The sequence below is a fragment of the Seriola aureovittata genome, chromosome 18, assembly GCF_021018895.1.
Source record: "Seriola aureovittata isolate HTS-2021-v1 ecotype China chromosome 18, ASM2101889v1, whole genome shotgun sequence".
Lineage (NCBI taxonomy): Eukaryota > Metazoa > Chordata > Actinopteri > Carangiformes > Carangidae > Seriola > Seriola aureovittata.
This window is the reverse complement of record NC_079381.1, coordinates 23,144,285-23,170,715: the sequence shown is the minus strand read 5'-3', so window position 1 is coordinate 23,170,715 and position 26,431 is coordinate 23,144,285. Positions and strand designations below refer to the sequence as shown.

Below are 26,431 nucleotides of genomic sequence, written 5' to 3'. Positions count from 1 at the left end.
TTGTTTTGTGTTAACACGACAAATAATGTGCCATAAATAATGTCTGTTGTTGTTTTGTCACAGCTTCAATAAGTGCCTAAAGCTAGGTGAACGATGTGATGTTGTGTCACGGTGCACATCTAGTTACCAAGATGACCTGACAGCAGAGCCTCCAAAACAAACTCCTTTGGTCAAATAAAGTGATTTTAATTCTGATTCCGGCTTTCAGGAAAGGGACAACGTAACTGTAGGTACAATGATGATTATGATTAAAAAATAAATAGAAAATAATGGCAATTACAATGTGTTACAAAATATGTGGAATAGTTTAAATATTAAAAAACTTTTTTTTTTCCTAGAAATTTGCAGTTAAATAGTCCATAATTTCCAAATATAACATTATTGTGTTTGCTCAAATTGGCAAATAACATCACTTGTTGTTGCCTTGTCGCCCACAAAGGGTACAGTCGGAAAATCATTCATAGAAAAAACTGTCAGCTTTAAAAAGTCGTATTAAGAATAATTTCAAACTCGGCATCTTTAACTGCATTTCTCAGTGTCAGCTGACTGTTCGATTTCTGTCATACGTGCGTCACGTATGTATGTACGACCTCAAAGTTTTACAGTTGTTTATAATTTTCTAACATACAGTATGTATACAGTGCCAACGATGATCCATTATCCAACTAATAACATTAAAATGACCATGATTAACAATTCATTTGATACACACACGTTCTCTAATGAAAACAGCTGATTATACAGTACATAAACCCGCATCGTGATGGGTTATACATGTCAAACAATTTAAAAACATACAAATAGCTTTCGAATGGCAGAAAATGCCATGACACACAGCATTTACAGTATGTCTGAAACCCCCTCCCCAAAAGAGGGTGAAATCAACAGAGGGAAAGGTGGGAGCTTTCATATATGTCACAGTGCTGAAGGATGTCGGAGATACAATGAACCTCAGCGATCTCCCAACTTCATGTGTTAAAAATGTCTATAGTACATCTGGGCCTGGCCCCTCATAGGCTGGGCTTTATCTGTCCTTGTTTACTCTGAGGTCGTTTTTTTTTTTTTTTTTTAGTCCGTCACTGGACTAGAGAAACAAAAATGTGACCTCTTTTAACTGCCATTATCCTACATGATTATTATGTATTAAAGGATAAGTCTGTTGATATTCTAATAAATACCATAAAAAGACCAAAACCAATAAAGAATCTCTGTGTGTATCAGAGTCTGAATCATCTCATTCCTCTCACTGTTTCCAAAACTTTTAAAAACACCAGCGAGTCACACTGTTGTTTTTTTGCCGTGTAAAAACATGTAAAAGTTCCACACGGACAACTTGTTGTTTTGTTTTGGCGATCAGTGGGAGGCGGGGCTACACTACACAGCACACAGTGCTTCTCAGTATTAACCATTGATGATCAGTATTAAGGTGATCGGTGACTAGAAGCATTAATTCCAATTTACCGATCACGTAGTCCTAGTTCCTCCACTACAGTGAACACACACACCGTAGTGTATTTTAACTCCATGTCCCACACACACACACCGTCCTGCTAGCACAAACACTCACTACACCGTCAAATCTGGATTAGTCCTCCACTGAAAATAGTCCCTAAGAAATGCACTACTTCCTCCAGTTTGTTTGATAAAAAACAAAATCTTTTATATGTGAGCTGTTTTGAAAGATTTACATCTGCAGTGGGAACCAGTCGGCGTCAGAGTGCTGACAAACTAACACCTTGTTGACTTTGGTCTTTTCTTGCACTTCGTTGACAGAATATCACGAGCCTTACCCTTTAACGCAGTCTCTCCCAAACTGGGGAGTTACATCAGGTCGGTGAAAGTAAAGCACAGAAGACGTTTGTGAAAGGACTTTTCAAGTAAACTTGAAGAAGACAATGAACCAACCCAGACTCCACCAAACAACATATACAAAAATAAAGACAAGAAAATCCAATGAGTTTTTCCTCTGACATCCCACCTGATTGAGACGTTTGTTTCTACTTTTGAAAAAGGTTTTGCTTTTTTTCCCTCGACATTGCGTTGTGCTGCTGTGATGATGCTCCAACTTCAGCTACTAAAACCTATAAATACAGATCCTTCAGCCTGTGGTTTGTGCTATAGTTTAAAATGCTGGTCTGTGTGTACTGTTCTACTCTTCATCATCCTCATGACAGACAGTCTTCACATGTGGAGAGTGTTCCTTCCTTTTTCCTCTACGCTGCACTGAATGGACTTGACACACAAAAACACAATCATACACACTCTTGCGCATTAATGCACACACACACACACACACACACACACACACACACACACACACAAGTAGTGTGTGCCAACAGAGACGGTGCAGGGCCGGGCTACAGCGAACAGAGGAGCGGAGGCTGGGCTGGAAGATGACGGCGTGAGAGTCTGAAGGTCGTCAGTTGTTCTCGAACAGAGACAGCAGGTCGTCGCTGCTGTTGTTGGGAAGGTCGGGGGGGCCCAGGTAGGACAGCAGCTCGTCCGGGTTGGTCAGCTCAGGAAGAAGCTTAATAACACGGCAGAGACGGAACAAAGAGAAAAGAGGAATGAATTTAACCAAACTTTTTTAGTTGCTCTCTGTTGTAAAAACTTTAAAGAATTACCCTTAAAACAAAGACAATCTTTGCATAAAAGAAATGAGAGACAGATATTTAAAAGGTGTGTCAGAACATTGTTCACATCGCCGGCACTGCTTTTAGTATTAGTTGCGTTTTGTGAGGTCACTGTGACCTTTGACCATCAACATCTAATCAGTTCATGCTTGAGTCCTAATGAACGTTTGTGCCAAACCTGAAGAAGTTTCGTCATGGTGTTACTGAGATATTGTGTCCTCGAGAATGAGACAGACGGATGGACGGAAAACAATATGGCGGCTCTGACTGTCGCCGGCAAGGACGAATAAAAACACGAGAGAATTTTTGACGTGAGAGGCACCGATCATCAGTCAGAAAGCAAATGATATTGATTGATAATTAGCTGTTATTCTTGAGTGTGGGGAGGAGAGAAAGTGAAGGATTTTTAATTGAATCTGTCACTTGCAGTTTGATAAACGTGGATCCTCAGATCCACAGGTTCTCACTCACATCTAGTGCATGATCCGCTCCCTCTCCTCCAGGCGCTCCCGGGCCTCCCAGCCCAAAGGAGCCATCGCCCTGCAGCCGGGAGTTCTGGGTATTGCTGTTGCGCTGCGGGAGTGGACTGCCGGCGTCACCGAGACTCTGGTTACCGTGAACGCCTGAACCGTGCTGCTGCTGCTGCAGGACGTTCCCGGGGTGTTCGATTCGTCCAGAATGAGGCGCCTGACGGTGACGGAGGACAGGAGAAGAAGAAAGATACAGAAGCAACACATGAATCTTTATTTTAAAGGCAGATTTCTCCAGTATGTCACAGTACGTTCACAGGAAATCACACTTCACATGAAGCCCTGTGGCCTTTCCTTGAGAGGCTGAACAGCAGGAGTGTGTGACAGCAGAGGAGGAGGAACACTTTGTTCTTCCTCTACAAACCGTCAGCAGACAGCCGAGCAGCTGCGTGCGACAGGTGGAATGTGGTTTGGTGGCTCAGACCTGAGCCAACGTCTCCTCAGTCAGTGCTGTCGACTTCAGGTTCAGTTAAAGGCTCTCGAACTCGACTCAGCAACCAGACGGAAACGACAGTCATGGTTACGTAACACGCAGCTCGTACGGCAGCACATTGTCAGCACTCACAGTAGGTTTGCTGCAGCGGCTGTATTCACTTCTTCTCTCTGGGAACTTAAAGCACCTGCTGAGCTGTGATGATGTTAAATCCACAGCATCTGAAGAACTGTGAAGATCAGGAAAATAAAAACGATCGGAGGCCTTTGAAACATCCTCCTGTTGTTCATTGTATTAACTCTGAACCACCTGCTGAGTGTTTTACGGTTATTTATCTCTTTCATTACTGAAACTATCAGCAAATTAACTTTTATTTCCCTGTTAGTCCTTTCTCGACTGCAGCTGCGTCCACACGACAACGCTTTCGTTTTAAAGCTCGTCTCTTGCTGCGTTTCCTCCTCCCGTCCACACGACTCGAGTATTCGAGGGGTCCGTGTTAAATGTGTCTCACCTGGTCAGACTGATAGGGGAGCGGGGGCGGGGGTCCAGAGGCGTACTCTCCTAGTGTCGGGGTGCCGGGAGTGTTGGGGAAGTCTGTGAATCCTGTTTGGCTGGAGAATCCCTGGCTCCCTGCAGGAAGCACGACGAGTCAGAAAAGACAACACTTTTACTTTGTGTTGCGTCACAGTCACCAGTGCATCCTGGGAAAGAAACTGTTTACACTCACATTATATGTTATGAACCATTTATTGAATGTTCTGGTTTGTTTTTAGGGCTTTTAAAATTTTTTCTTATACACTAACAAACTACAGAAGAGAGAAACTTCCCTGTTTGTTTGATTTAGGAATTATAATGACTCGACCTGAACCTTTCTAAATAAACATAACAATGCACAATATCTCAGCCATGGATTGTTTTGCTTTAGCAAGACGTCTCTCTTCATCTCGAAGAATTCCCTCTGTACTTTAGTCACACTACATCTCTAATGACGTGCTGTATCATCTAATTTCTTGTCCCCTGAGACAACTCTGCTAAATCTGTTGTGTGTTTGTCTGCTCATGTCTGACAACAGGACTTAAATTAAATCCATGTGGTGTGAAATTGTGTGACATTTTCATGAACGAATCTCGCCTGATGTCATGAGCAAACGAATAAGCCCAAATGTCACATGCTCCGCCAGGTGAACCACTGGTGCCAGAAACAAACTATCTCTCACTCAGAGCACAGCCTCTGTCTGGGATCCACAATAGTTTAGTCTTTATTTACTTCAACTCCAGAACGTCACAGACTTTAATTAGAGGCGGGTCTTTCTGTCTAACTCCCTCTGTTTGATATCTAGAGTTGGTCATAGTCGTTAGTACGAAGCCTCGTTACCGATGACTTCTCTCTCTCCCTCCCTCTCTCTGCTCTTATGTTTAGTTATTCCTCTGCCTCCTTTAGTAATAATCATACATGGAAACAAAGTAGTTTATTTGCTGTAATGGAGGCGAGGCTCAGTGTATTGGAAGCGCTTCTCTGCTTCCCTGCAGTTTCCGAGCAGCAGGGAAACACGGTCCAGACCTGAACCAGGTTTATACCCAGGCCAAATATAGAGACAAGGAGCTGCAGCTGTAAACACCTCGCTAACAGAACCTATGATCACTCAGTCAGTCAGTCTAATGAAGTCATATAAAGACACCACTAACTCGTCCACCCCCTCCTCTGAATCTACCTGGCCTGTTGTAGTCGGGGGTGTTCCTGCCTCCTGAGGTCAGACTCTGGTAGGGAGATGACGCCGGCCCCAGAGCAGCGATCATCTCCATGACGTTCGGCAGGACCATGTGACTCGGGCTGACCGTGCGGCAGCGTTTCAGGACCGGACCGTCGGGCTCCTCCTTTATGTGCAGGTCCGGTTTGACGGGCACCGGCCTCCAGCCGCACACCGGGTCGATGGTGATCTCCTCGTAGTCGGAGCTGAGGACGGAGGAGAGGGAAACTGTCACGTAAAAGAAAGATACAAACCTCCTGAGAGTCTCAGTCACAAGCGAACACTTACTTCTGGATGTAGACAAGAATACCCAGCATGTACTGGTCGACCTCCAGCCCCTCGAGCAAAGCTGTTTTACTGTGAAGGAGCAGAACAAACAGCTGGTTAAAACTTCACTCAGAGACGTGGATGTGATTTTATGAGGTGGAATAAGGACGTACTTGCAGACCGGACATCTCCACGTCCCTCTCTCACAGTTAAGTTGCAGATAGGACTCCAGGTCGAAGCACTACAGAACAGAGACGTCCTCATGAGACCACTGATGTGTGCGTTGAGGTGAGCACCGTGTGTGTGTGTGTGTGTGTGTGTGTGACCTCACCTGTATGTGTCTGCAGTCGTGACCTCTGGCCGGCAGCTGGATCCGTCTGAACGTGATCGGGCATTTGAGGGAAACTTTGATCGCCGTCTGCTCCACGCCGTCCTCGCCGTTCAGACCGGGGGTCCCAGGGATGGTGCCGCTGCTGAAATTTCTCTTTACTGCAACACAGAAGGAAACACAGTCACTTCAGCGATCTACAAACACGACCGGGCGATGTTGTAAAGGTTCTAGCTGAGGCCGGAGCCATATTGTTTTCAGTTTGTTCGTCTGTCTGTCTCATTCTCTGGACACGATATCTATAAAATGCCTTGAAGAAACGTCTTCAAATTTGGCACAAACATTCAGAAGCGCTTAACGATGAACTAATTAGAATTTGGGGGTCAAAGTTCAGAGCCGTGATGACCACATTGAGGGAAGTTCTTCAAATTTGGGAAAAAGGTTAGTTCACCTGGACTTAAGGACGAACTGATTAGATTTTGGTGCCTAAAGGTCAAAGGTCAAGGTCACGGCGATCTCACAAAACATGATTTTGACCTTGTGAACGCGACTTCTACAGAACACCTCACTTGTAATGTAATCTAAACATATCTACTGTAATCTAAACTAGGAAGCAGCAGCTATTGAGGGGCTTTCAGTATAAAACGTGCTGGATTTTGAACTCACTCTTAGTGATGCAGTGCTCGGCCGGCAGCAGCCTCTTTTTCATCAGCCCCTGCAGGACGGACCGGACAGACGGCCGGTGGACCAGCTGTAACACAAACAGGTGGGACTGGGAGGTAGCGAGAGAGAGAAGTGTGTTTAAAATGGCATTTGATCGGTTTAATGTGAAACCTACATTAATTGTTGTAACTGTACACCACCCACTGAGACAGGGAGGTGTCATGTCGAGGCTACGTACACAACAGCAGGCTGTTACTGTGATCTGGACTGTGTTACGTCCCGGCTGACACACTTGCTTCAGGTACAGGGGCTTGTGGGAGGTTTTGTTGTCGCCTCTTTCGATGGACAGAGGAGTCGCGTTGACACTCACCTGATAGTAGAAGAAGAAAAGAGTCAGAGTTAAATGAGAGGTAGAAGAAGATCCAGGTAAAAAGGAAGCATCACAAAGACTCACACAGACACGACTTACTTGCACAGAGGCGGGCCAGTTAGTGTTCATCTGTCTGTCCTCGTGGTGGTAACACTTGAACTGCAGCTCCAGATCAGGCCTGCAGGGGGAGACGCAACACAGCCGTCAGGGGGGGGAGACTGGGTGGGGTTATCAAACATTCCTCATTTGTTTTTCCTCTTCTGGTGTTTTAAATTTCTCAGGAAGAGAAACCGAGAGGAGGTCCACAGCTCTGAGTTCACACCACGCTACAGAAGGTCACAGCTAAAAGTCACCTCGCTACAAACTCCAGTTTTATTCCAATAACCAAATATTTTACTATTTATCCTTCATGTTACTCTCAGAGAATAAAAGTTCAGGGCTTCAACCAATGTTCTTTTTTTTTTATCATATCCTCCTTTCTCTTTGGAAACTCCATATTCGTGTGTGCGACTTTCGAGGCGGCGTGATTTGTTTGCTGTTTGGGGGAATTTGGAGGGAGGAAGTGAGGGGGGAAGGATCAAGGGAACAAAATGTAAAAATACATATACAATGCCATATATATGCCACAAAAAAAAAAAAAAGAAATGAAATGAAGAGGGAGACAGACAGAGAAGAGTCTCCTCCAGGAAGTGAAGCTGTTTTCTCTGCAGCTACAAGAAAAAAGAAAAAGAAAAAAAGACAGTGAAAGTTCAGAGATGATGCTGCAGAAGAAATGAGGGAGTGGAAATGTTTTTACAGAACAAGTGGCTCCTAAGAACTTATTGCTCAACGAAGGTTACATAAGTTCAACCCAGACATCCTGTACCGGTTCATTAGGTGTAAGGACAGAGGGACACAACTACGTCATTGTTCATGGGAATGTCCTGTTATTAAAGTATTGGTGACTTCCTTTGTGTCTGAATGAATGTGTGAGAAGAGAAAGATGGGAAATCTTAAATATTATCTGGACACCAAAGACACAATTACTGTGTTCAAGAAAAAGTAAAATAAAAAGGAAATAAAAGGACAACACAAGGACCTTGCACGGGTGTCAGGTTCATTTATGGACTTCCTGTTCAAGGCCAATGCTTTAAAGAACAACTTCACATTAGCATTATTATTATTGTTGTTGAGCTGGAGACATAATCACATAGATTTTGAAGCTGTTTTATGTGAATACATGTGATTTTTTTTTCCAACGCCTGTGAAACATCACCTTTTTAGTTTTGAAACAGCAATAATAAAATGAGGATATACATACTCTTGGTGGTTAGTTGCATTTATTTATTTATTCTTTGTGTGTTTTGTTGCCATTGCCATTTTTTGTAATATTTATGTAGAGAGGAAGAGAGGAGGCCCTGAGCCTCTCTTCTGATTGGCTGACTGTTTTCTGAGTGGTCCAGATTTCAGGTAAAAACACTCAGAGAAACCAAATGCTGTAAAGGTTTGGATGGTGGGTCCAGGTGGGCGGGGCTTGGTGACTGCTTTGTTGTGACATCACAAAGTTCCAGAAGTCCTGACGGCTGGTTTTAAGGCTCAGTTTCTGAATACAGGCTGTGTGCATTTCTCTGTGGACTGAGGCTTTGATACTTTCACAGTATTAATATAGAAGCTAGAGCTGATCTATAATCACACTACACATGGACACAGACCTTTACACTGGATGGAGCTTTGAATGTCTGACATAGAAACTCAACAATACAAATATAATGGTTCAGAGACACACACCAGCTCAGTGTGTGTCTTCCTACCTCAGCATGAGTGTTTTATAGACGGAGTCTCTGAGCTGGAAGGCGTGGTTACTGACGGCCAGGTTGTGCTCCAGTCTGAACGGTTCCAACACGACACCGTCTCGCACCGGGAAGGTCAGCCGCAGGTCGTCACTGGGGTTACCTTCACAGGAAAACAGAGGCGTCGTCTTCTTTGCGTGTTTGTAACATTTATTTGTTTATACTGCGCTCGCTGCAGGGCGGAGTCTCACCTGTGGAGGCCTGCTGGGTGTTGATGTTGGGTTTGGTGTCTGGTGGAAGGTAGGGGGGTTTTGTGTCCTGGCCCGGGGACAGGTAGGGAGGTATGGAGGTGCCCGGCGTCATCGGAGGGGTGGGATTCCCTCCCATCGGAGAGCTGGGGTACCCGGGCATCACTCCGCCCCGACCTGGCTGAGATACGAGGATGAGGACGAGTGTTAAGAACGTAAATGTTTCATAATAAAAGCTCTCTTATTATCATCACATATTTCTGTGTTCTTATTAAACTGAACTCCTTTAAAAGTGAGACAGGGGCGAGTGCAGACCTGACTTACCCCGCTGACTGCGGCCTGTGTGAAGGCATTGTATCCTCCTGCTCCTCCCGATGGCAGGCTGCCCTGACCATTGAAAGGCTCTGTCTGGAGAACACAGACAGGAAACATGACACTCAGCTAATGATCCGTTTATCTGGAGCCAGAAGAGTTTAGCACTAGTGTAGGAATTAGATCTGTGTCTCATACGTCTTCAAAAACATTCAGTAGAAATTCTTTTTCTTTTTTATTATCAAATATCATCAAATAAAAAGGGAAAAAAGCTTCTATTTTGTCGCTCCTGCGTTTGTTATAAATTTTTTGTGCAAACTGCTTTTATTGTGAAGGACTCTGTAACTTTTGTTCTGAAAAGTACTCTATAAATAAATCTTTACTTACTTATATTTCTTTAATATCCAGAGTTAACGGACCCTTACACTTATTGGGCCATTTATCTGTATTTTTTCAGTGTCAGTGAATTATCGGTCAGGCTCTTAATTTGTAAGGTGGAGGAAGTGATTACTTTATAATACTGTGGAGGATTGGGCTGGACAGCTCCAGGGGGGAACTGCGCTGGGTTGTGTGATCCAGAAGGGTACTGTCCCATGAGAGGCATCCGGCTGGAGGGGTAAGAGGGTGAGGGGGGGCATCTCTGCTGCGGACCAGGGGGGTACTGCAGGGGCTGGGTCGGGTACCCTGACATCCCACCGGACCCGTACTGCTGCACTGGAAAACCCTGGGAGCGACACAAGACAACAAAAGTTATTATTTCTATATATTATTACTGTGTTTTGTCATTTGTTTTCTCCGTTACGACTGAAGTTACGATCACATGACCCTTAAATTTAATTCAACCGCCCCAAGACGTGATATCAGAGATTTAACGTAAACAAACTATCAACAGTTTGTCGTCAGGCAGAGTGTTGTCACACTAAACTTAATAACAGGAAACGCATCATCGTGTGTCATCAGCAGAAATTCACAGGAGAAAGAACAAAGAGAGATTAAGAGGAAGTGAAAAGGTGATAATGTCATAATTCATTATCAATACTTATGCAGATTATTTTCTCAATGTTGAAAAAAACAATCTAATAGTTAAACATATTCAATTAATAACAAGAAACAAGAACAAATCCTCTCAACAAATATTCAGCATTTTTCCTTAAAATGTGACATAAACAATGAATGAATTATCAAAATAGTTACTGATTGATTTTCTGTTGACTGACTAATCGATTAATCGACAAATGTTTTAGCTTTACTCATAACTGTCACTTGCATTTGTAATTTTATAAATAATTAATAATACACACACAGTTGCCAGTTTATTAGTCACATGCAGCTAAAACTATGAAGGTTATAACGTTGCTGATGTTGAAGTGTATTGTGTTACACTTACAGGTGTTTCTAATGTTTTGATCACCCCACTAATATCAGTGACGGTCGACTAAACGACGAACATGTATTGATTAGGATTTATTGGATAACCTTCACCTGAGTGTATCTAATGAACTAGAAACTGGATGTATATATTTCGTTTCATAAAAACACAGCACATGTAAAGTGTGCAGACGAGCGGAGCGTAAACCCTCCTCACTGACCTCGGAGTGGAAAGGCCGTTTGAGGCCCTGCTGTCCACCGGGATAGCCCCCGTGCTGGGCCATCTTCTGCGTCTGTGCAGGGTGAGAGGGATACAAGCCCCCCGAGGAGGGCGGCGGTCCGGGCCTGGAAGGGACCATCCCACCAGGGTTCATCCCTGGAGGGCCGCGGGGGCCCGAGTGAGACAGGAACTGGGTGCTGTAAGAGGATGCTCCACCCATCTGGGAGGGAAAGGGAAGTACGACAGCGGGGGTGAAAACAAAGCTCACTTGGTATTTGACGCAGCACAGACAGTTCAGAGAGTACAGTGGTGGTGGTGGTGGGGGGGGGGGGGGCAAAGAGCAAACAGTGAGCACAGGGATGTAGAAACACTAACAGAGAGTGTAAGAGAAAGAGGTTTACATCTAGTTAAGAGCTGGTTTACACCAACGAGGCTGCAGACAAATCTGCCGTTCAGCCTGTAACTACTTCTCATTTGAGCTCTTTAATAAGAACCAACAGAGACGACGCCGCTGTTTGCCGAGCTTCTGCACCGACTCCCATTATGTAAATAACAAGTCCATAGAGTAAACAGTCTGGCACGAGAGAGCGGTGTCAAACTGTGTGACGTCTCTGCAGCTAATAAGAAACACGTGTCATGAGTGTGTGTCAGCAGACTTCACACCAGATTCACAGCCACCGAACACCACAGCTCCAGACCAGGGACGCAGTCCACAAAACCCCCAGAGACCCGGTTTTAAAGACGACCCCTGAACTTTGACTCAACAGGAAATCTTTGGTAAAAAGTAGAACTAAAAAATCAGCTGAATGTAACTACCAGACACATTTAAGTGTGATACTTATGGGAAAAACATGCATCTAAAAATCAAGGGTCAGGACAAACATAGAAAAGAAAATTAAATTAAATTTAGAAAAAAATGTTTAAAAATATGGTGATTAATAAATATAAAACTGAGATATGATCAGTGTAAACAGTGAAAGTCTTTTTTATTTCCTTTTTTTCTGTTATTTATTTTGGTCTCCATCTCGTAACACGCTGGAACTCCTAAACTTACTTATTGTTCAGTTTTTATTTATATTTTTCAATATTATTAGTGATTAATCTTTGTTCCTATTTTCTGACTACACATCGGCCTGTAGTGAGAGTTGTCGTAACGTTAAGGTTTAATAACTTGACGCCTCAGCCTTCAGCTTTTCAGCCAATATCATGTTTTATTTCTAATGTGCATTTACTATATAAATATTAATAAGGATCAAAATAAAATGAACTGAACTGAAATTTTTCAGTGCTGAATGAGACTTCATCTCATCATGGGTCAGGCTATATATGTTTTATATATTGATAATATATTAATAATAATTTGTTTTGTTAATTTATTGCTTTTTTTATATAATGACCATAATAGCCACTTTAAATGAATAATAATAGCCATGTTTAATTATTTCGTTTAATTACAAAAACAGAAGTGAGAGGTTGTAATTTGCTTCTTCCGTTTTCTGATTCATTTTTAATTCTTACCTCAGCCAATATAATAAATGTAGATGATCTGATGTGAACCACGCTAACCAATGCAAACTCACTTCATAAGATGTTGTGATCAATCATTTCTAAAACATGAACGTAGGAGACGTCTTCAATAAGATGGGAGATCAGAGTCTTAACCGTTTATTTATGCCGTTTATCTGTTTAATTTTTCACATTCAAGACTAACATTTGACTAAAAAACTGATTATCTACCAGTGAAAGCTGAAGACTTCCTGCTCAGGAGTACTGGTGTAAAGAGTGTAAACAAACTAATAAAAAAGTGCCATAATGTGTTTTAAATAACTAAATAACCGACAGGAACAGGCTGGATCTGCACTGGATCTATTTTTATAGCCCAAAAAAAGTCAAATAAAAAGAGTGTGACCTGGTGAAACGACACCACTGCAGATCCTGGGAAACCTGCACACTCTAAACTCCAGAGCAATCATTTATTTCCACTTATAGATCGCCAAAATGCCTCCTTCAGAATAAGAGAACGTGCAGGAAGAAGTGCAGGAACAAGTGTTTCCAATCAGGCAATGAACTTGAGTCCAGTCACAGGTAGAAAAATGCAGGATGAAATAAACTGAAATAAAAAAATATCTTAAGTGTTTAAATTTAAATTAGAGAAGGAGTTCACAAAATTCAAATCTGTATTTAGTTTATTTATAAATTGCGAGTACATTGGAGTTATGGTTGTGCAGCTTTCCCAGTCCTCACTAAAACCAGAGTGTTTCCCCTCCTGTCACTCACACATGTTTGTTTACCTGTCCATAGCTCAGCTCCTGGTTCTGTTTCTCCTGTATTGCTGCAACAGTTGCCGTGGCGGTGGCAGTTGCTGTGGCAGCGGCGGCGGCAACGGCGGCGGCGGCGGCCTGAGTGAAGTCTGAGGGAGGACGGACGCCCAGAGCGGCACCTCCACTGTTACCAGAGTAACTGCAGGGAGAGGGGGAAGACGGGGGAGATGAGTGGGCAGTGAACTTGGTGAACCGAGCGTGCGAACACGAGGCGTTTCGTCACGAGCATGAGTCAGAGCCGTGGGTGAGAGCGGCCACGCTGACATATGTCGATGCAGAATCCCACAGCGACAGCACGCATGAGTACAGCACATAAAAACACACGAGGCTGCTGAATTATCAAAGTCATTTCATGTTTTTATTTCGTATGTTTTATGTTTTTAAATGAGCAATAATTCAAAAACTCTGTTGTTTTAAAAGAACAGCAAACTCAAAACATCAGTGTTATTTATGTTTGTGCTCCTTTCATCTGCTCTGACAGTGTTGTCTCTTCAGTTACATTTTATCATCTTTATTTAACAGTTCAGCTGTATTTTGCCAAAAAGGAAACACTTCTCTCACTTGTATATTTTCACAATAAAACTCCCAGACCGTGTCCCAAAGTTCTTTTATATACAGGAGAGCAAACATGAGCTGAGACACAAAAAGCTAAAAAGCAGATGCATTTCTATTGTTGTGGTTAAATTATGGAACAATAATAACTAATATAAACTTTAAAATGTGTAAATAGATTTTGGAAAAGAAATGATCTACAAAGCTATTTATGAGGGTTTTTTGTGGATAGCTTAAATTGATAAGAATGTAGGAAAGGCCTGAGCCTGTTCCGTCACTACTTAATACATAAACCGTTGACTGTTTTGCAGTCAGTATTATTTATATTTACTGCTTTATGTGTGATGACTGAAAGAAAACTACCACTACAATAAAACGTTCAGAGTTTATTTTAAGTGACAAAGAGCAAGAATGTTTGTGTGCAATTTGAACAGGATACAAAACAAATTGTAAACGGTTCAGTTCAGGGGCACTGTTGGACAACGTGCGACAGTGATGTTATTTATTTATTCAGTAACGAGATTACAGCTTGAAATTCACAAGCTACTTCCACACTGCTACATCTTTTACGTTTAAAAACGCATCACTTTTGCTACGTTTCCAGATATTTGGAAACACTGCTGGACTCTGAGGTTGTGTTTTATTTTGAAAACTCTGGGGTTGTTTTATTTTGAAAACTCTGAGATTATGTTTTTTTTTTTTTTTTAACTCTAGGGTTGTGTTTTATTTTGAAAACTCTGGGGTTGGGTTTTATTTTGAAAGCTCTGTGGTTGTGTTTTGTTTTGAAAACTCTAGGGTTGTGTTTTATTTTGAAAACTCTGGGGTTGGGTTTTATTTTGAAAGCTCTGTGGTTGTGTTTTGTTTTGAAAACTCTGGGGTTGTGTTGTATCTGGATGGACAGAAACTGAGACATTTGAAAACGATGAGGTCACACCCACGGTCTCCCCTGATTGGCTCTCATCAGCCTGGACTACCAGTGGTGAATACAACATGAGAATGAATGACAGTGTTTCTGACCTTGTTGTCTTTGCTAACAGCTGCAGAGTCGACAATCTGCTTCCTGTTTACAGCGGCTCGCACATGCTCAGTGTACGTGATTAGTTGTGTATGTTATTTTATATTATATTATATTTCAGGTGTGTTAGTCTGGACGGAGATCGTTTCTGATACGGAGCTAAAACAATCGTCCTGACGCTCCAATAGTTGGGAGTTTGATGGAGGGGTGATATCGGTCTGGTCTCTGGTCGGAGGTTGGAAATGCTGCTGCAGGTAATTTCAAAGTTGTCTTATTTAAACTTAGTGTGTTCTTGGCTAATGTGGTCAGTGTTACGTTCAGGAGGCGCCTGTTATTTTGAGTTAGGAGGTTGTGTAACCACAGGCCGGCTGCTCGATGGTCAGTTGATGTTCGTTTCCCTGAATCTCTACGATGGAGGTGGCGAGTGAGAAGTTAGCGTGGTCACATTTACGGGAAATGATACAGGTTGCCAAATAGTGGAATCTCCCTTTAAATCATTGCAACATCATTAACCCGTCTCTCTGTTGTGCTGGTAAATAAACAGTAAAAACGGAGCTTGTTTAGTCTGTTCTGTTGACTTTTCCTTTTGTTTTTTCGCTGCTCTCTGGTCGTTTCAGTTGTGGTCGTTAGAGGCTCGTCTCAACCAATCAAACAAACGGCTCGTGTAGCCTACGTCGTCTCCTGCATCTTTTAAACATGACGAGTTATATTTACGTGCAGTAATATTCAGTCAGCAGAAAACCATCACGTACCTTCCGCCGTAGGCTGAGGGGGGGTTGTAGGCAGCGCTGGGGCGCCCGTACATGACTGGATGGCCGTAGCCTTTAGACATGGCGTCTCCGTACGACTGCTGGCCCATGAACTGGGAGCCCATACCGGGACCCATACCGGGGCTGCCGCCGGGCATCATGTGACTGCCAGAGCTCTCACCTGGACCCATGGGTGCACCGAACACCTACAGACACGGAAAACAAGGGGGTGGAGTCGGGGGGGGGGTGTTATCACAGTCATATCAAGACTAAAGTGAATCAGATAGAAGGTGGTGGGAGTCTTAAGAGTCACACTGAAACTACACTCAATATTTTGGTTCCACTTTGACAATAAGACGATCTTATAAAAGGATTTAAAGATGGTTTATAATTTGGTTGTTAACACTTTATAAATCAAGTTTATAATATTAAGTTATAGCAGTTTTCATACATTGATGCAGGCTCACTATTTGGCAAGAAGCAGGTCACTGTTTCCCTTTTTATCTAATGTGTTATAACAGCTTATAAATGATTTCTAAACTAAAACTAAAAATAAATAAATATATAATAACAATAATAATAAAAATTTTAAATAAAAATTAAATTTATAGGCCTTGATTTAATACTATATAATATACTATACAGTAAGTGCAGTAAGCTTTTCTCTGCCTCTGCTGTTTCTGGTTTTGTGTGGCTGCAGCACAGGAAACAGGAGGAGGAAAGGATAACTGAGTCATGTGTTACCTGGCTGTGTGTGGGATTGGTCACGCCCCACACTGTGGTTACTACAGAGAGAGATCCTGCGTGCTGATTGGTGCCTGGTTGCCAGGAGACTGGGTCATTTAGGAAGGGGCTGTCGCTGCTGCAGGAGGATACAAAAAGCTGCGTTACAGGGATGGTTGGGAAGGTTATGGAGAGAGAGAGAGAGCATTCATTCAGATATCAGGAGGCGTTCAATATCACCACCTCGCCATGTTTTATCACTCACTCATCAGAAACAAAGCGTGGTTATCATCGGGGCTCATTCAGTGTTGAGAATAAGCTCATGAATTCATCAGTTACCTGTGTGAGCTAACGATTAACCTGAGCGTGGTTTATTAATCTGACAGCTGCGGTTACCCTCTGCTTCCTCCTCCGAAAACCATTTCCTCAACAGGAAACGACCGCAGCAGCATTACTGTCACAACACATTATATTCAGGGTCACTGAAGCCAAAATCTTCCCCACCATGACTGACTGGTTTTCTTTCTTTTTTTTTTTTTTAAATACCTCACTGTTCATTATTGTAAAAGAATCACAAGCTTAAAACTCGACATTAATTCAGATACACATGATTTAACTGCCGGTCTGTGGGTGTTGCGTTGATGGTTTTCCGGAGGGAAGCGGAGCAGCCAACAGTCTGTGTGTCTGCACTCCATTAAAGGCCGGAGTGAAACTAATGAAGACGCTTCCAGAGAACACTCAGCAGTCGATTGTCTGAGCGGGTTTCTAATTGAGGATCTGACTCCGACTGATCCCGTTTGACGGAATTCACTCATTGATTTTCATCGACTCTCCTTTTCTTTTGTTTATTTACGCATCAGTCTGCACGGAGGGGAACCCGGTTTTTAGTTTAGACACTCGGGATATTTCCTACTGGAAACGCTGGTTTTAAAATGAGCTTAGCTTAACGACTCTGTCACGCGAATGTGCAGATAGCGAGATAAGACAACCCAAAGGTAAATGACCGGCTTCGTGACCAGTCGCACCAACATTAGGCTGCGTTCAGAAGCCCTACGAGAACCAGGCTCAACTCCTGCAGCAACACAGTGTGACATCATCAGTCAATCAAACACATGCAAGTCCACATTTCTGACGTATTTCTACAGTTTTCCTTCCGATCATAGAGACAAAAGATAAAATAGCTGCACCAATGTTGTTAAATCCCGTCTGTCAAGGATTACAAAACATTCAGCCTTTGAACACATCGTCTGTCGATCAAGCTGGACTTCCCGGGTCGTATTACACGTCTCACACCGACGCAGCCCCCCCGCTTTGTTCTGACTCAGAGGAACCATGTGATAGAGAGAGAGAGAGAGAGAGAGAGAGAGAGAGAGAGAGAGAGAGCTGGACTGAGCTGAGCTTGTTTCGTGATCCAGGCCCCTTGGGTCCAAAACAAAACCATAACAAACGCACCGCTGGGGCAGGGCAGGTGAGGTGTCACATGGTTCACCCGAGGACACAGTGTGTGTGTGTGTGTGTGTGTGTGTGTGTGTGTGTGTGTGTGTGTGTGTGTACCTTTGTGGAGTGGGAGGCAGGGAGGGTTTCATGGAGTTGAGGGGGTTCATCGGATGAACGGGGGGATCATTAGAGAGCCCCCACTGTCCTCGAGTGGCAGCCCTGAGAGAGGGAGAGACCGTTACTCAAAGCTCATTTGCTGCACAGCAACAATTTCTCATCACTGTAGCCCACACTGTGTGCACAAAGACGTAGTGCCCTCCCACTCAGAGCCACTCACTTTAATCTGTGTGCATGTGTGTGGACTGTGCACATCAAAATGTTAGCCTATCACTGACTGCTGTAGCTCTGATACCTCTCAGAGGAGGGGGCGGGGGGGGAGGGGTGCTAGGAGCTAAATTTAGCTTGCTGATTTCAAAAGGAATTTAAGAGAACAGAGATGTGAAGAGGCAGACTCTCCTCTCAGCACACCGACGTACAACCAGCCGCTCGCTCACCCCCCCAACACACACTCGTTCACCTCGCTCTTCCATTTGATTCATTTAACGCCTGTTTATCTGCCACTTTCCCTCCTTCCACACCAGATGTTTTCCTCCACGTTCCCCGATCGCCGCTCCGTCGCCGCTCTCCTCCCACCTCCCCGCTAATGATTTTCTTTATCTGATGGTTTTCAACTGACATGCTAATTCTCCAACATCAGAGCCTTTGCTTCAACATCCCCTCCCCCTCGTTTCTTCTCTCTGGTTTCCTTTTTTTGCACTTTTGCAGATTTGGGTCAGACACCCTACATCTTGTATAGAAGGAGGGGGACTAGGGGAGGAGGGGGGGGGGGGGGTCGCTCAGATCACATGACTGCAAATACCTGTGTTCCCTCCTATCAAAAGGCAGCGTCAGCTTCCCAACAGCACCTTGTAACTTCCATCACAACCACACAAAGAGGAGGGGGGGGGTGTAAGATGTCTGTCTCTATCAGATGTTGCAGCACAGTCTGTACCTGCAGAGGAATGATTGAGACACACTGTTCCCTCTCGGTCTCTTCGCCTCCTTTGACCTCAGCTTCATCACTCCCACCCTGCCTCCTCTTTTCCTTTCTCGTCCCTCTTCAGCTCTCGGCGACTGCCGTCACACCGACAGTCCGAACACACAACTCAACCCTCAACTGACCCTCCGCTCCTTCAGCCACTACCGCATTTTCACCATTTAAGCCATGACACAGAAAACATGTTAGTTTTTCTAATCTCCCTCTATAACTGCAACTGATGTTTATTTTCATTATCATTTAATCTGCCAATTATATTCTTAATTAATGGTCTGGTCAGTAAACCATTAGGACAACAGGAGAAATGCAGTCTGGTGAAACTGTGCATGTTCTATGTACTGTTTTATATTGGCTTGGGTTGATATACAATAATATCGAGTATCGCAATATTTCAATCAAATATTTGCAGTATTAAAAAAAATGCTTCAAAATTTTTTGAATTTTGAAATATTTAAAAAACAAATAAAAACATTAAAATATATTGCATTTTTTAACTATTTCAAAATACTTCGAAATATTCAAAATTTCTAAGTATTTCAAAAAATACTTTGTAAATAGTATTTAAAAATGCTTTAAAATTTAAAAAAAATTAAAAAAAAAGATTTATATTATATGAAGTGGCTGAAGTCAAAAGATCAATATTTGCAGTAAAGCTTTAGCTAATAAATATTTTCATTATTGATTCATCTGCAAAAGTTTCTTTACTGTAATATAAGACAAAGAAAATTAGCAAATTTGAGAACATGGAACCATCAAATGTTTTTGTTTGACACGCAACATAAAACAACAATAATTTTCTGTCAATCATCTGATCAATTTATTGACCAATCATTGCAGCTCTTAATAATACCGTGAAACAACTGTGCACATTATATGCACCAACTGTTTTACACTTTGAAGAAGTGGCAGTCAAACTGTTGATATAAGTGGAGATGAGACTAACGACCTATCGATTAATCTGCCAGGAAATATGTCACTTCAATGAAATGTCTTAAAACATTTTATTCTGTGACACGAGACATTTTCCAACGTCTTGTTTTGTTCGACCAACAGTCCAAAAAGGCAAAGATAGATAATGTACAAGATTGTACAAAATACTGGGATCGGTATCGGGAAAAATAAAAAATCAGATTGTGCGTCCCTGTTTTAAAACAAGTAAAGAGGGTGAGTGTTTATTCACGTACTAAAACTCAATATTGTATCAAGGGATTTCCACCTATACGCACCATTAAATTAACATTACAACTAGATGCTTCATGCTTTAATGCAGAAGTCATAGGACACTTTTATTTGATCATAAAACACAAAAAAACAAGTTATATCTTAAACTTTAAACACGTTTATTAACAGTAATCCAAACATACTGTAATCTCTATATATTAGTTTCAAGCAGCTGATTTTATCTGGAGCCAAAAAGCTACAATCAAATTAATTTAAACTGGTCATCAATGTAATCCAACAGTAACAGCGATCAGTGTTAAAGTATGTATGAGGCGCCTGACGAGAAAGAGGTCGGCAGCTTGTCAGTAAAGATGATTAAACAGTCCCTCCGCTACTTAATCAATTAAAAAACAAACACCCCTTTACATAATTTATTAAGTAACAGTCTCTCACATCAATGAATCAAGGTTCTGACTTCACTGACTCTTTTGTTTTGACAGCCACTTATCACGACTCACGATCTGTCACTTTAATCTTCTGCGGCATTAATTCACAGCTGATCAGTCAATCAGATGATTAAATGATCTGACAGGAAATTAATCAGAAAACGATTTGGATAATTGATTATCGGTTTAGGTTTTTTCTCACAGACAAAATGAGAAACCTTCGCTACTTCCACGTCCAGTTTGAGGATTTTTCTCTGTAATTTGAATTTCTGAACTAACAAAACAAGAAATTTTAGTTTGTGTGGAAATTGGGGATTTCTTTGTTTTTTTTTTTATTCACATTTTCACGATATCAAAAAAAGCGAATCATGATAATATCGTGTATCGCGATATTTTGGGCCTGCTAAATTTTTTCTTAACAATATTTGACATTTTTGCACAATAAAACATATTGCTAAAGCCAGACACTCTGGAAGCTTTACAGGTGTGTTTTGATGAGACACAGCCAAGACTAATCCATTAATTGAAACTCAATCAGCAATTATTTTGATCATCAATTAGTAATTGTTTAATTAAAAAAAGCCATTTGCTGGATCAAGCCTCAGAAACTCGAGTCTTTGTTGCTTTTCTCGTTAAATAAATGTCTCTTGGTTTTTAAACATCACGTAATTTGTGACATTTTATTGGCCGATGTATCAATCAAGAAAACAATGAGCAGACTAATCAATGATTCAAGTAACTGTTAGTTGCAGAGTCGATTATTTGATCAGTTGAATTTATAGGCAAAAATGCGAAAACATTCACCGACTGATTTGCCGCTTTTTTAAAATCTTCTGACATTTTACCGACCAAAATAATGAATCAATTAATAGAGAAAATAAGTGGCAGATTAATCGATAATTAAAATAATTAGTTACATAAGCTACAGACCTAATATCTACTATTTAATATGGCAGCCTACACGTTTCTGAAATGTGCTTATTTGACAGAGAACTGAGGAAAACAGTTTTCCTGCTGCAGGAAGAATAAACCTCTCGACATTCACGACTAATGGAAATGATTAGTTAAGTGTCTGACTGCAAACATTCATAACGCCATCTGCAAATCTGAATAAGCAAATCAGCACAGAACAAGGCCGTCGCCTGATAAACTTACAATACGAGTTTAACCGGTGACCTGCAAGCGCACCTGCGTTTACACGAAGAGTCTCAATGCGACCGGAGAGATTAATACAGAGAGGAGCAGCAGCGTCGAGAGAGGCCAACAATGAAAGACGAGATGCTGTTACTGAAGGAACGAGGGACCGGCTCACACTCATAAAGGACAGCGTGTCCGCTGTTACAGCTTCCTGAGGCTTAATGGATAGAATATCTTTTACAAAGCGTGTATCAAGTGTAATGTTGTATTTAAGCTCAAAGACACAATTTAATTTCTAATTTTCCTTCCCCTCACACAGATACAAGACTAGAAGAAAAAAAACTTCGTATAAAAAAAGGGAAAGAAACGTAAACATACGAGTTTCAGTGCGGTGTGCAGAGGTGCACAGGTGTGAATGAGCCTGATAACACTGTAAAAAATATCGCTGTCTCTATCTGTTTTAAAAAAAGAACTTAAAGCAGCTGGTTACTCTGAGCTTTTATTATTATTTTTGTTATCTACCATTTACTGCTGATTGTGTATCTTTAATTAAACTGATATATGGACTGATGGGACAGATGTTTTGAATCATTTAGTTTTTCTATTCAGGCAAAACACCAAACGTTTATTCCATCAATAATAACAAAACAAGATATCTGAAGAAATAACTTGAGCTTCAGCCTTTTCTCAAGCAACAAAACCAAATGTTTATTCAGGCCAAGTCGATAGTAAATCAATAATTACTCCATTATTTATTTATCTTTACTTATCTAACCCTGTAATCCTGATATAACAGTGCAAACGTGCAATATTTCAATAATTCTATTCCACCAAGTGCATTTTTATATTGTATATTTTAACTATCACTCCATATTTCTATATATATATATATATATATTTATATATATTTCTACTTTTCTATTTATATATCATAGTATAAGGACTTTTTTTATTTTTACATTTTATGTTTATATTTTAACTTAATATCTTTATAATCCTGATTCTTGTTCTCTATTCTTTGCTGTTACATTTCCGTTCTTGAGGGAGCAACTGTATCGTCACCTAATTTCCCCCTAGGGATCAATAAAGTATTCTGATTCTGATTAATTGGATAAACAAGATATCTGAAGACAGTAACGTTGGCTTCGGCCATTTTTCAAGCAAAAACACAGAACGTTCATTCGTTCCAGCTTCATAATAAAATCGATAATTTGCATAAAACAAGATATTTGACGACATTAACTTTGTAGTTTCAGCTTCTCAAACGTGAGGATTTGCTTCTGACTAAGAATATCTACAACTTCGATGTTCGAGTTTCAGTCAGGTGTGCACAGGTGTAGAATGAGCTCGATAACACTGTAAAAATCTCACTGTCTTTATCTGTTTTTAAAAAAGAACTTAAAGCAGCCAGTCATCACAACAGAAAACCCAACGTTTATTCATTACAGCTTCATAATAAATCCATAACTGTATAAAACAAGATATCTGATGACATTAACTTGGGTTTCAGCCATTTGTCAATCAAAATATGTCAAATATTCTGTAGTGTCAGCTTCTCAAATGTGAGGATTTGCTTTTAATTAAACATATTTAGCATTTGGACGATTGGTCGGACAGAAAAAACTTATTACAGACTAAATGACTATTTGAGAGAATAATCAGCGGATTAATTGCTAATGAGAATAACTGTTGCTGAGTTTAGAGCTACAGGTTAAATGTGAAGGTGCACACAACAAATCCTGGAGCCTAAAACCACTGCAAACATCTGGAGGCTCCAAACAGCGGCAGCTTCAACACAAACCCCTTCACTTCATTCTGCAGATTTCAGCCCGTTTAAGTATTTATATTATTATCCACAGACCCCATGTAAACACTGACCCACTCTGACTCAGGCTCTGGCTTCAAGCCAAGACAACATGTTATTGTACCCATGATATGTTCAGGAAGTCACGGCCAGGAGGGAAAAACAGGCTCTGGCAACCTCCAGCACCTCAGAAAACACATTGCAACACAACAACAAGCCGTGCATGGTGGAACAACTGTAGTGTGCAGAGACGAGCGCGTGTAAAACAGAAACAGAATTCCTTCCACTGATGTGATTATCGATCTATTTTTGCTAGATGATCAGGCGGATGTATGTACCTGCCTGCACCTCCTGCTGCATCAACACAAACAAAACATGCCGCTCACATTTGCAGCAGATCAGAACAAAGCGTTTCTCTATATGTGTGTGTGTGTGTGTGTGTGTGTCTCTGTGTGAGTCACTAAAAATGCGAATAGCAGATGTTTTGTTTCACTTACCTTCCTCAGCTGCTCAATAAACGCAGATACGTTGAAGCTGCGGGTTCACGGTTTTTAAAAAAAAAAATAAAAACCAAAGAATACTGAGGAAGTTGTGATAAAAAAAAAAAGAGTCCTGTCTCAGTGAGGCTGTGCTGTGTTGGTATCGCTGCCTGACAGCGTTAAGTTTCCACTATGTGCCTGGTTTAGAGGAGGACTGGAGACGGAGCTGTGGAGGGTCTTAAACACGCCGCCGCCGCCGCTGCTGCTGCTGCGCCGCTGGCACCGTTAGCAACCGAATGCTACTTAGCTAGCGTCAAGTTTGTGTCAAACGTTAGCTCGCTTTGCGCTACATTAACTTGAAAGTAGCTTGTTAGCAAAGCGGCTAACTAACGAGCTAAGCGCTGTGGCTTGATAATAATAATAATAATAATAATAATAATAAACACGAAGCAGAAGAAGAAGAAGCAGAAGAAGAAGAAGAAGAAGAGCTGTCGGCAGTTAGCTTACCTTCCCCCGCTGCCAGACGGTGAAGCCGCTTGTAGACAGTTAAGTTAGCTAGCTAGCTAAGCGACATTAGCCGGCCAGTAGTGTCGCAGTCGGTGCTAACGAGAAGACAAGGCTGCTTGTTGACCGTGTTATCGAGCATTTAATACGCTATTAATATGGTCTTCTAGCTTGTTTTCTGTCTGTTTTCACATCCCAGACAAACAGGGAGTAAGTACACTATTCAACACTTTCTATTTATAAGCGTATTTATTAAAAAAAAAAAAAAAACAACAAAAAAACGATGCGTATTTAGTAACTATGAGGTTAACTAACAAGCTGGAGTTAATTAAAGAGAGCTGGTTGCAGTCTGTGCTTGGGCAGGACATAACCTGGCACCTCACTCCACCTCCCTCATTGCACAATGACCCGCTGTAATATATTCATGAGATCACAGGGCTAATGTCTCCCCCACTGAGAAAGGCATTTCTCCCTGTCCCTCCTCCTCTCCTCCTCCTCCTGTAAAGGCAGGCAGGCTGCTGACTGACTGACTGACTGACTGACTGACTGACTGCAGACCAGAGCAGCAGATCATTTTAGAGAAAGAAAGAGAGGGACAGGGAGACAGAGAGAGAGAGGGATCGACAATGACATCACCTGTGAATGATCACGTGTGTGTGTGATCCATGCATCGTGCAACATGGTATGTGATTTCCACTCAGAAGAATCATGCACCTGCAGCACCTACACATGCACGAGTTTGTGCACCTCACGAGCAAATTTACATATTTAGTTGATTTTTGAAGTAAATACACGTTTAAAAACGAGCCTTTCTTCACATGTTAATGCAATATTACTCTTTTATTTTATGATCTTAAAACATAAGTAAAAAACAGTAATTGTTGCATGTGCAAAAGTTTGGGCACCCCATGAGCAAATTACATATTTTGTTGATTTTTGGAGTAAATGCACATTAATGCAGCTCCTGCAGCAAACAGACATGTATAAATAAGACTTACTTCACATGTTGATGCGTTTTTATTCTTTATTTCATGATCTTAAAACATAGGGAAAAATAAACGATAATTATTGCATGTGCAAAAGTTTGGACACCCTACTTCATCCTCCTCTTTTGCAGATATCACGCTTGCAAACACTGACTGGTGGATTTTCAGCCATTCTTCCTGCACAGTAGGGCTCCATGATATGCAATATATATATATATATATATATATATATATATATATATATATATATATATATATATATATATATATATATATATACTGCGATTATTTTGGCAGATATTGCAATTTCAGTTGGAATGGTCATTTTTGCATTTTATTTTCACTGGAAAAATGTTGAAAATGATGATGATGTGATTTCTGTTGGTTCCTGTACCAAACACACTTGTTCCTTTACGTCTGTAGAATATGATTTATAGACAACACGTATGGTGCTAATAATGTACATTATTAGCACGTATGGTGCTAATAATGTACAACAATGTCATGACACATTTTACCTTCATCACAAGATTATTACAGATCCTGTGATTTGGATTTTACACTTGGTCATATTGCGATTTTCCAATTACATTTGAATTAATTGTGCAGCTCTAGTTAAAGCATCAGTGATGTTCCAGTCAGGGGGCTGTGAGTGTTCTTGGCTTCTACAACGGGACAAACATCCAAAAACAGATCAAATCAAAATTAGAAACACAAGCTGGAGCTTTTTGGAGCGGCCCTCACAGTCTCCTGACCTGAGCGTCACTGGAAATCAGAGGGATGCGTCACAGTGTGCGATGGTGTGCATGTTACACTGACTGTGTGCCTGAAGGACCAGATGTAAAGGTTCAGTACGTGTCGACATCAGAGGGTTGTAAGGACTTCTCAGCACCTGAAGATGCAGAACGGTTTGAATAATAAAGATTTTTGCAGATTCAACTTTAGTTTGATTGATTAGCTGAGGGAAATAAAGTGATATATGTCTTTATAGAGGAGAAAATTATGTAATTATTGTACGTGAACAAAAAATGGGAAAAAAGGAGGGAAATCTAATGAGGAATTTATGTCAACTACAATGAAAAAAATGAAAAGACTCACAGTTTTCCAGTACGAAGGCAGGAAGTTCTTAAAGT

General features: G+C 41.4%; 1 protein-coding gene across 3 annotated transcripts; it reads right to left on the bottom strand.

Moving 5' to 3' along the window:
- Positions 1-165: 165 nt before the first annotated feature.
- Positions 166-24,771, bottom strand: zmiz2 (zinc finger, MIZ-type containing 2). 3 transcript variants are annotated; one of them, XM_056403262.1, is made up of 20 exons: positions 24,316-24,771; positions 17,803-17,904; positions 16,270-16,387; positions 15,529-15,731; positions 13,180-13,348; positions 10,890-11,108; positions 9,812-10,024; positions 9,304-9,396; positions 8,992-9,169; positions 8,762-8,903; positions 7,071-7,149; positions 6,840-6,971; positions 6,605-6,710; positions 5,942-6,099; positions 5,784-5,851; positions 5,632-5,700; positions 5,308-5,549; positions 4,108-4,226; positions 3,105-3,320; positions 166-2,527 (listed from the first exon to the last, which is right to left on the bottom strand). In XM_056403262.1, exons 2-20 carry the CDS (start codon positions 17,850-17,852, stop codon positions 2,420-2,422), a joined length of 2,682 nt encoding a protein of 893 aa, XP_056259237.1. In that variant the 5' UTR covers positions 17,853-17,904; positions 24,316-24,771; the 3' UTR covers positions 166-2,419. The 3 variants fall into 3 exon arrangements, with proteins under 3 accessions (XP_056259237.1, XP_056259240.1, XP_056259239.1); XM_056403265.1 differs by having other exon boundaries at positions 9,313-9,396; positions 24,316-24,770; XM_056403264.1 differs by lacking the exon at positions 24,316-24,771 and adding an exon at positions 23,827-24,288.
- Positions 24,772-26,431: the final 1,660 nt, after the last annotated feature.

What these genes read in the sequence shown, in the direction of transcription:
- zmiz2 (XM_056403262.1), bottom strand. Translation starts at nt 17,852, where the DNA reads ATGAACCCCCTCAACTCCATGAAACCCTCCCTGCCTCCCACTCCACAA. An exon ending in CCCTCAGCCTACGGCGGAAG is followed by an intron (nt 13,349 to 15,528) that starts GTACGTGATGGT and finishes CTCTCCCTGCAG; the next exon opens with TTACTCTGGTAACAGTGGAG. An exon ending in ATCCTCCACAGTATTATAAA is followed by an intron (nt 9,397 to 9,811) that starts GTAATCACTTCC and finishes TGTGTTCTCCAG; the next exon opens with ACAGAGCCTTTCAATGGTCA.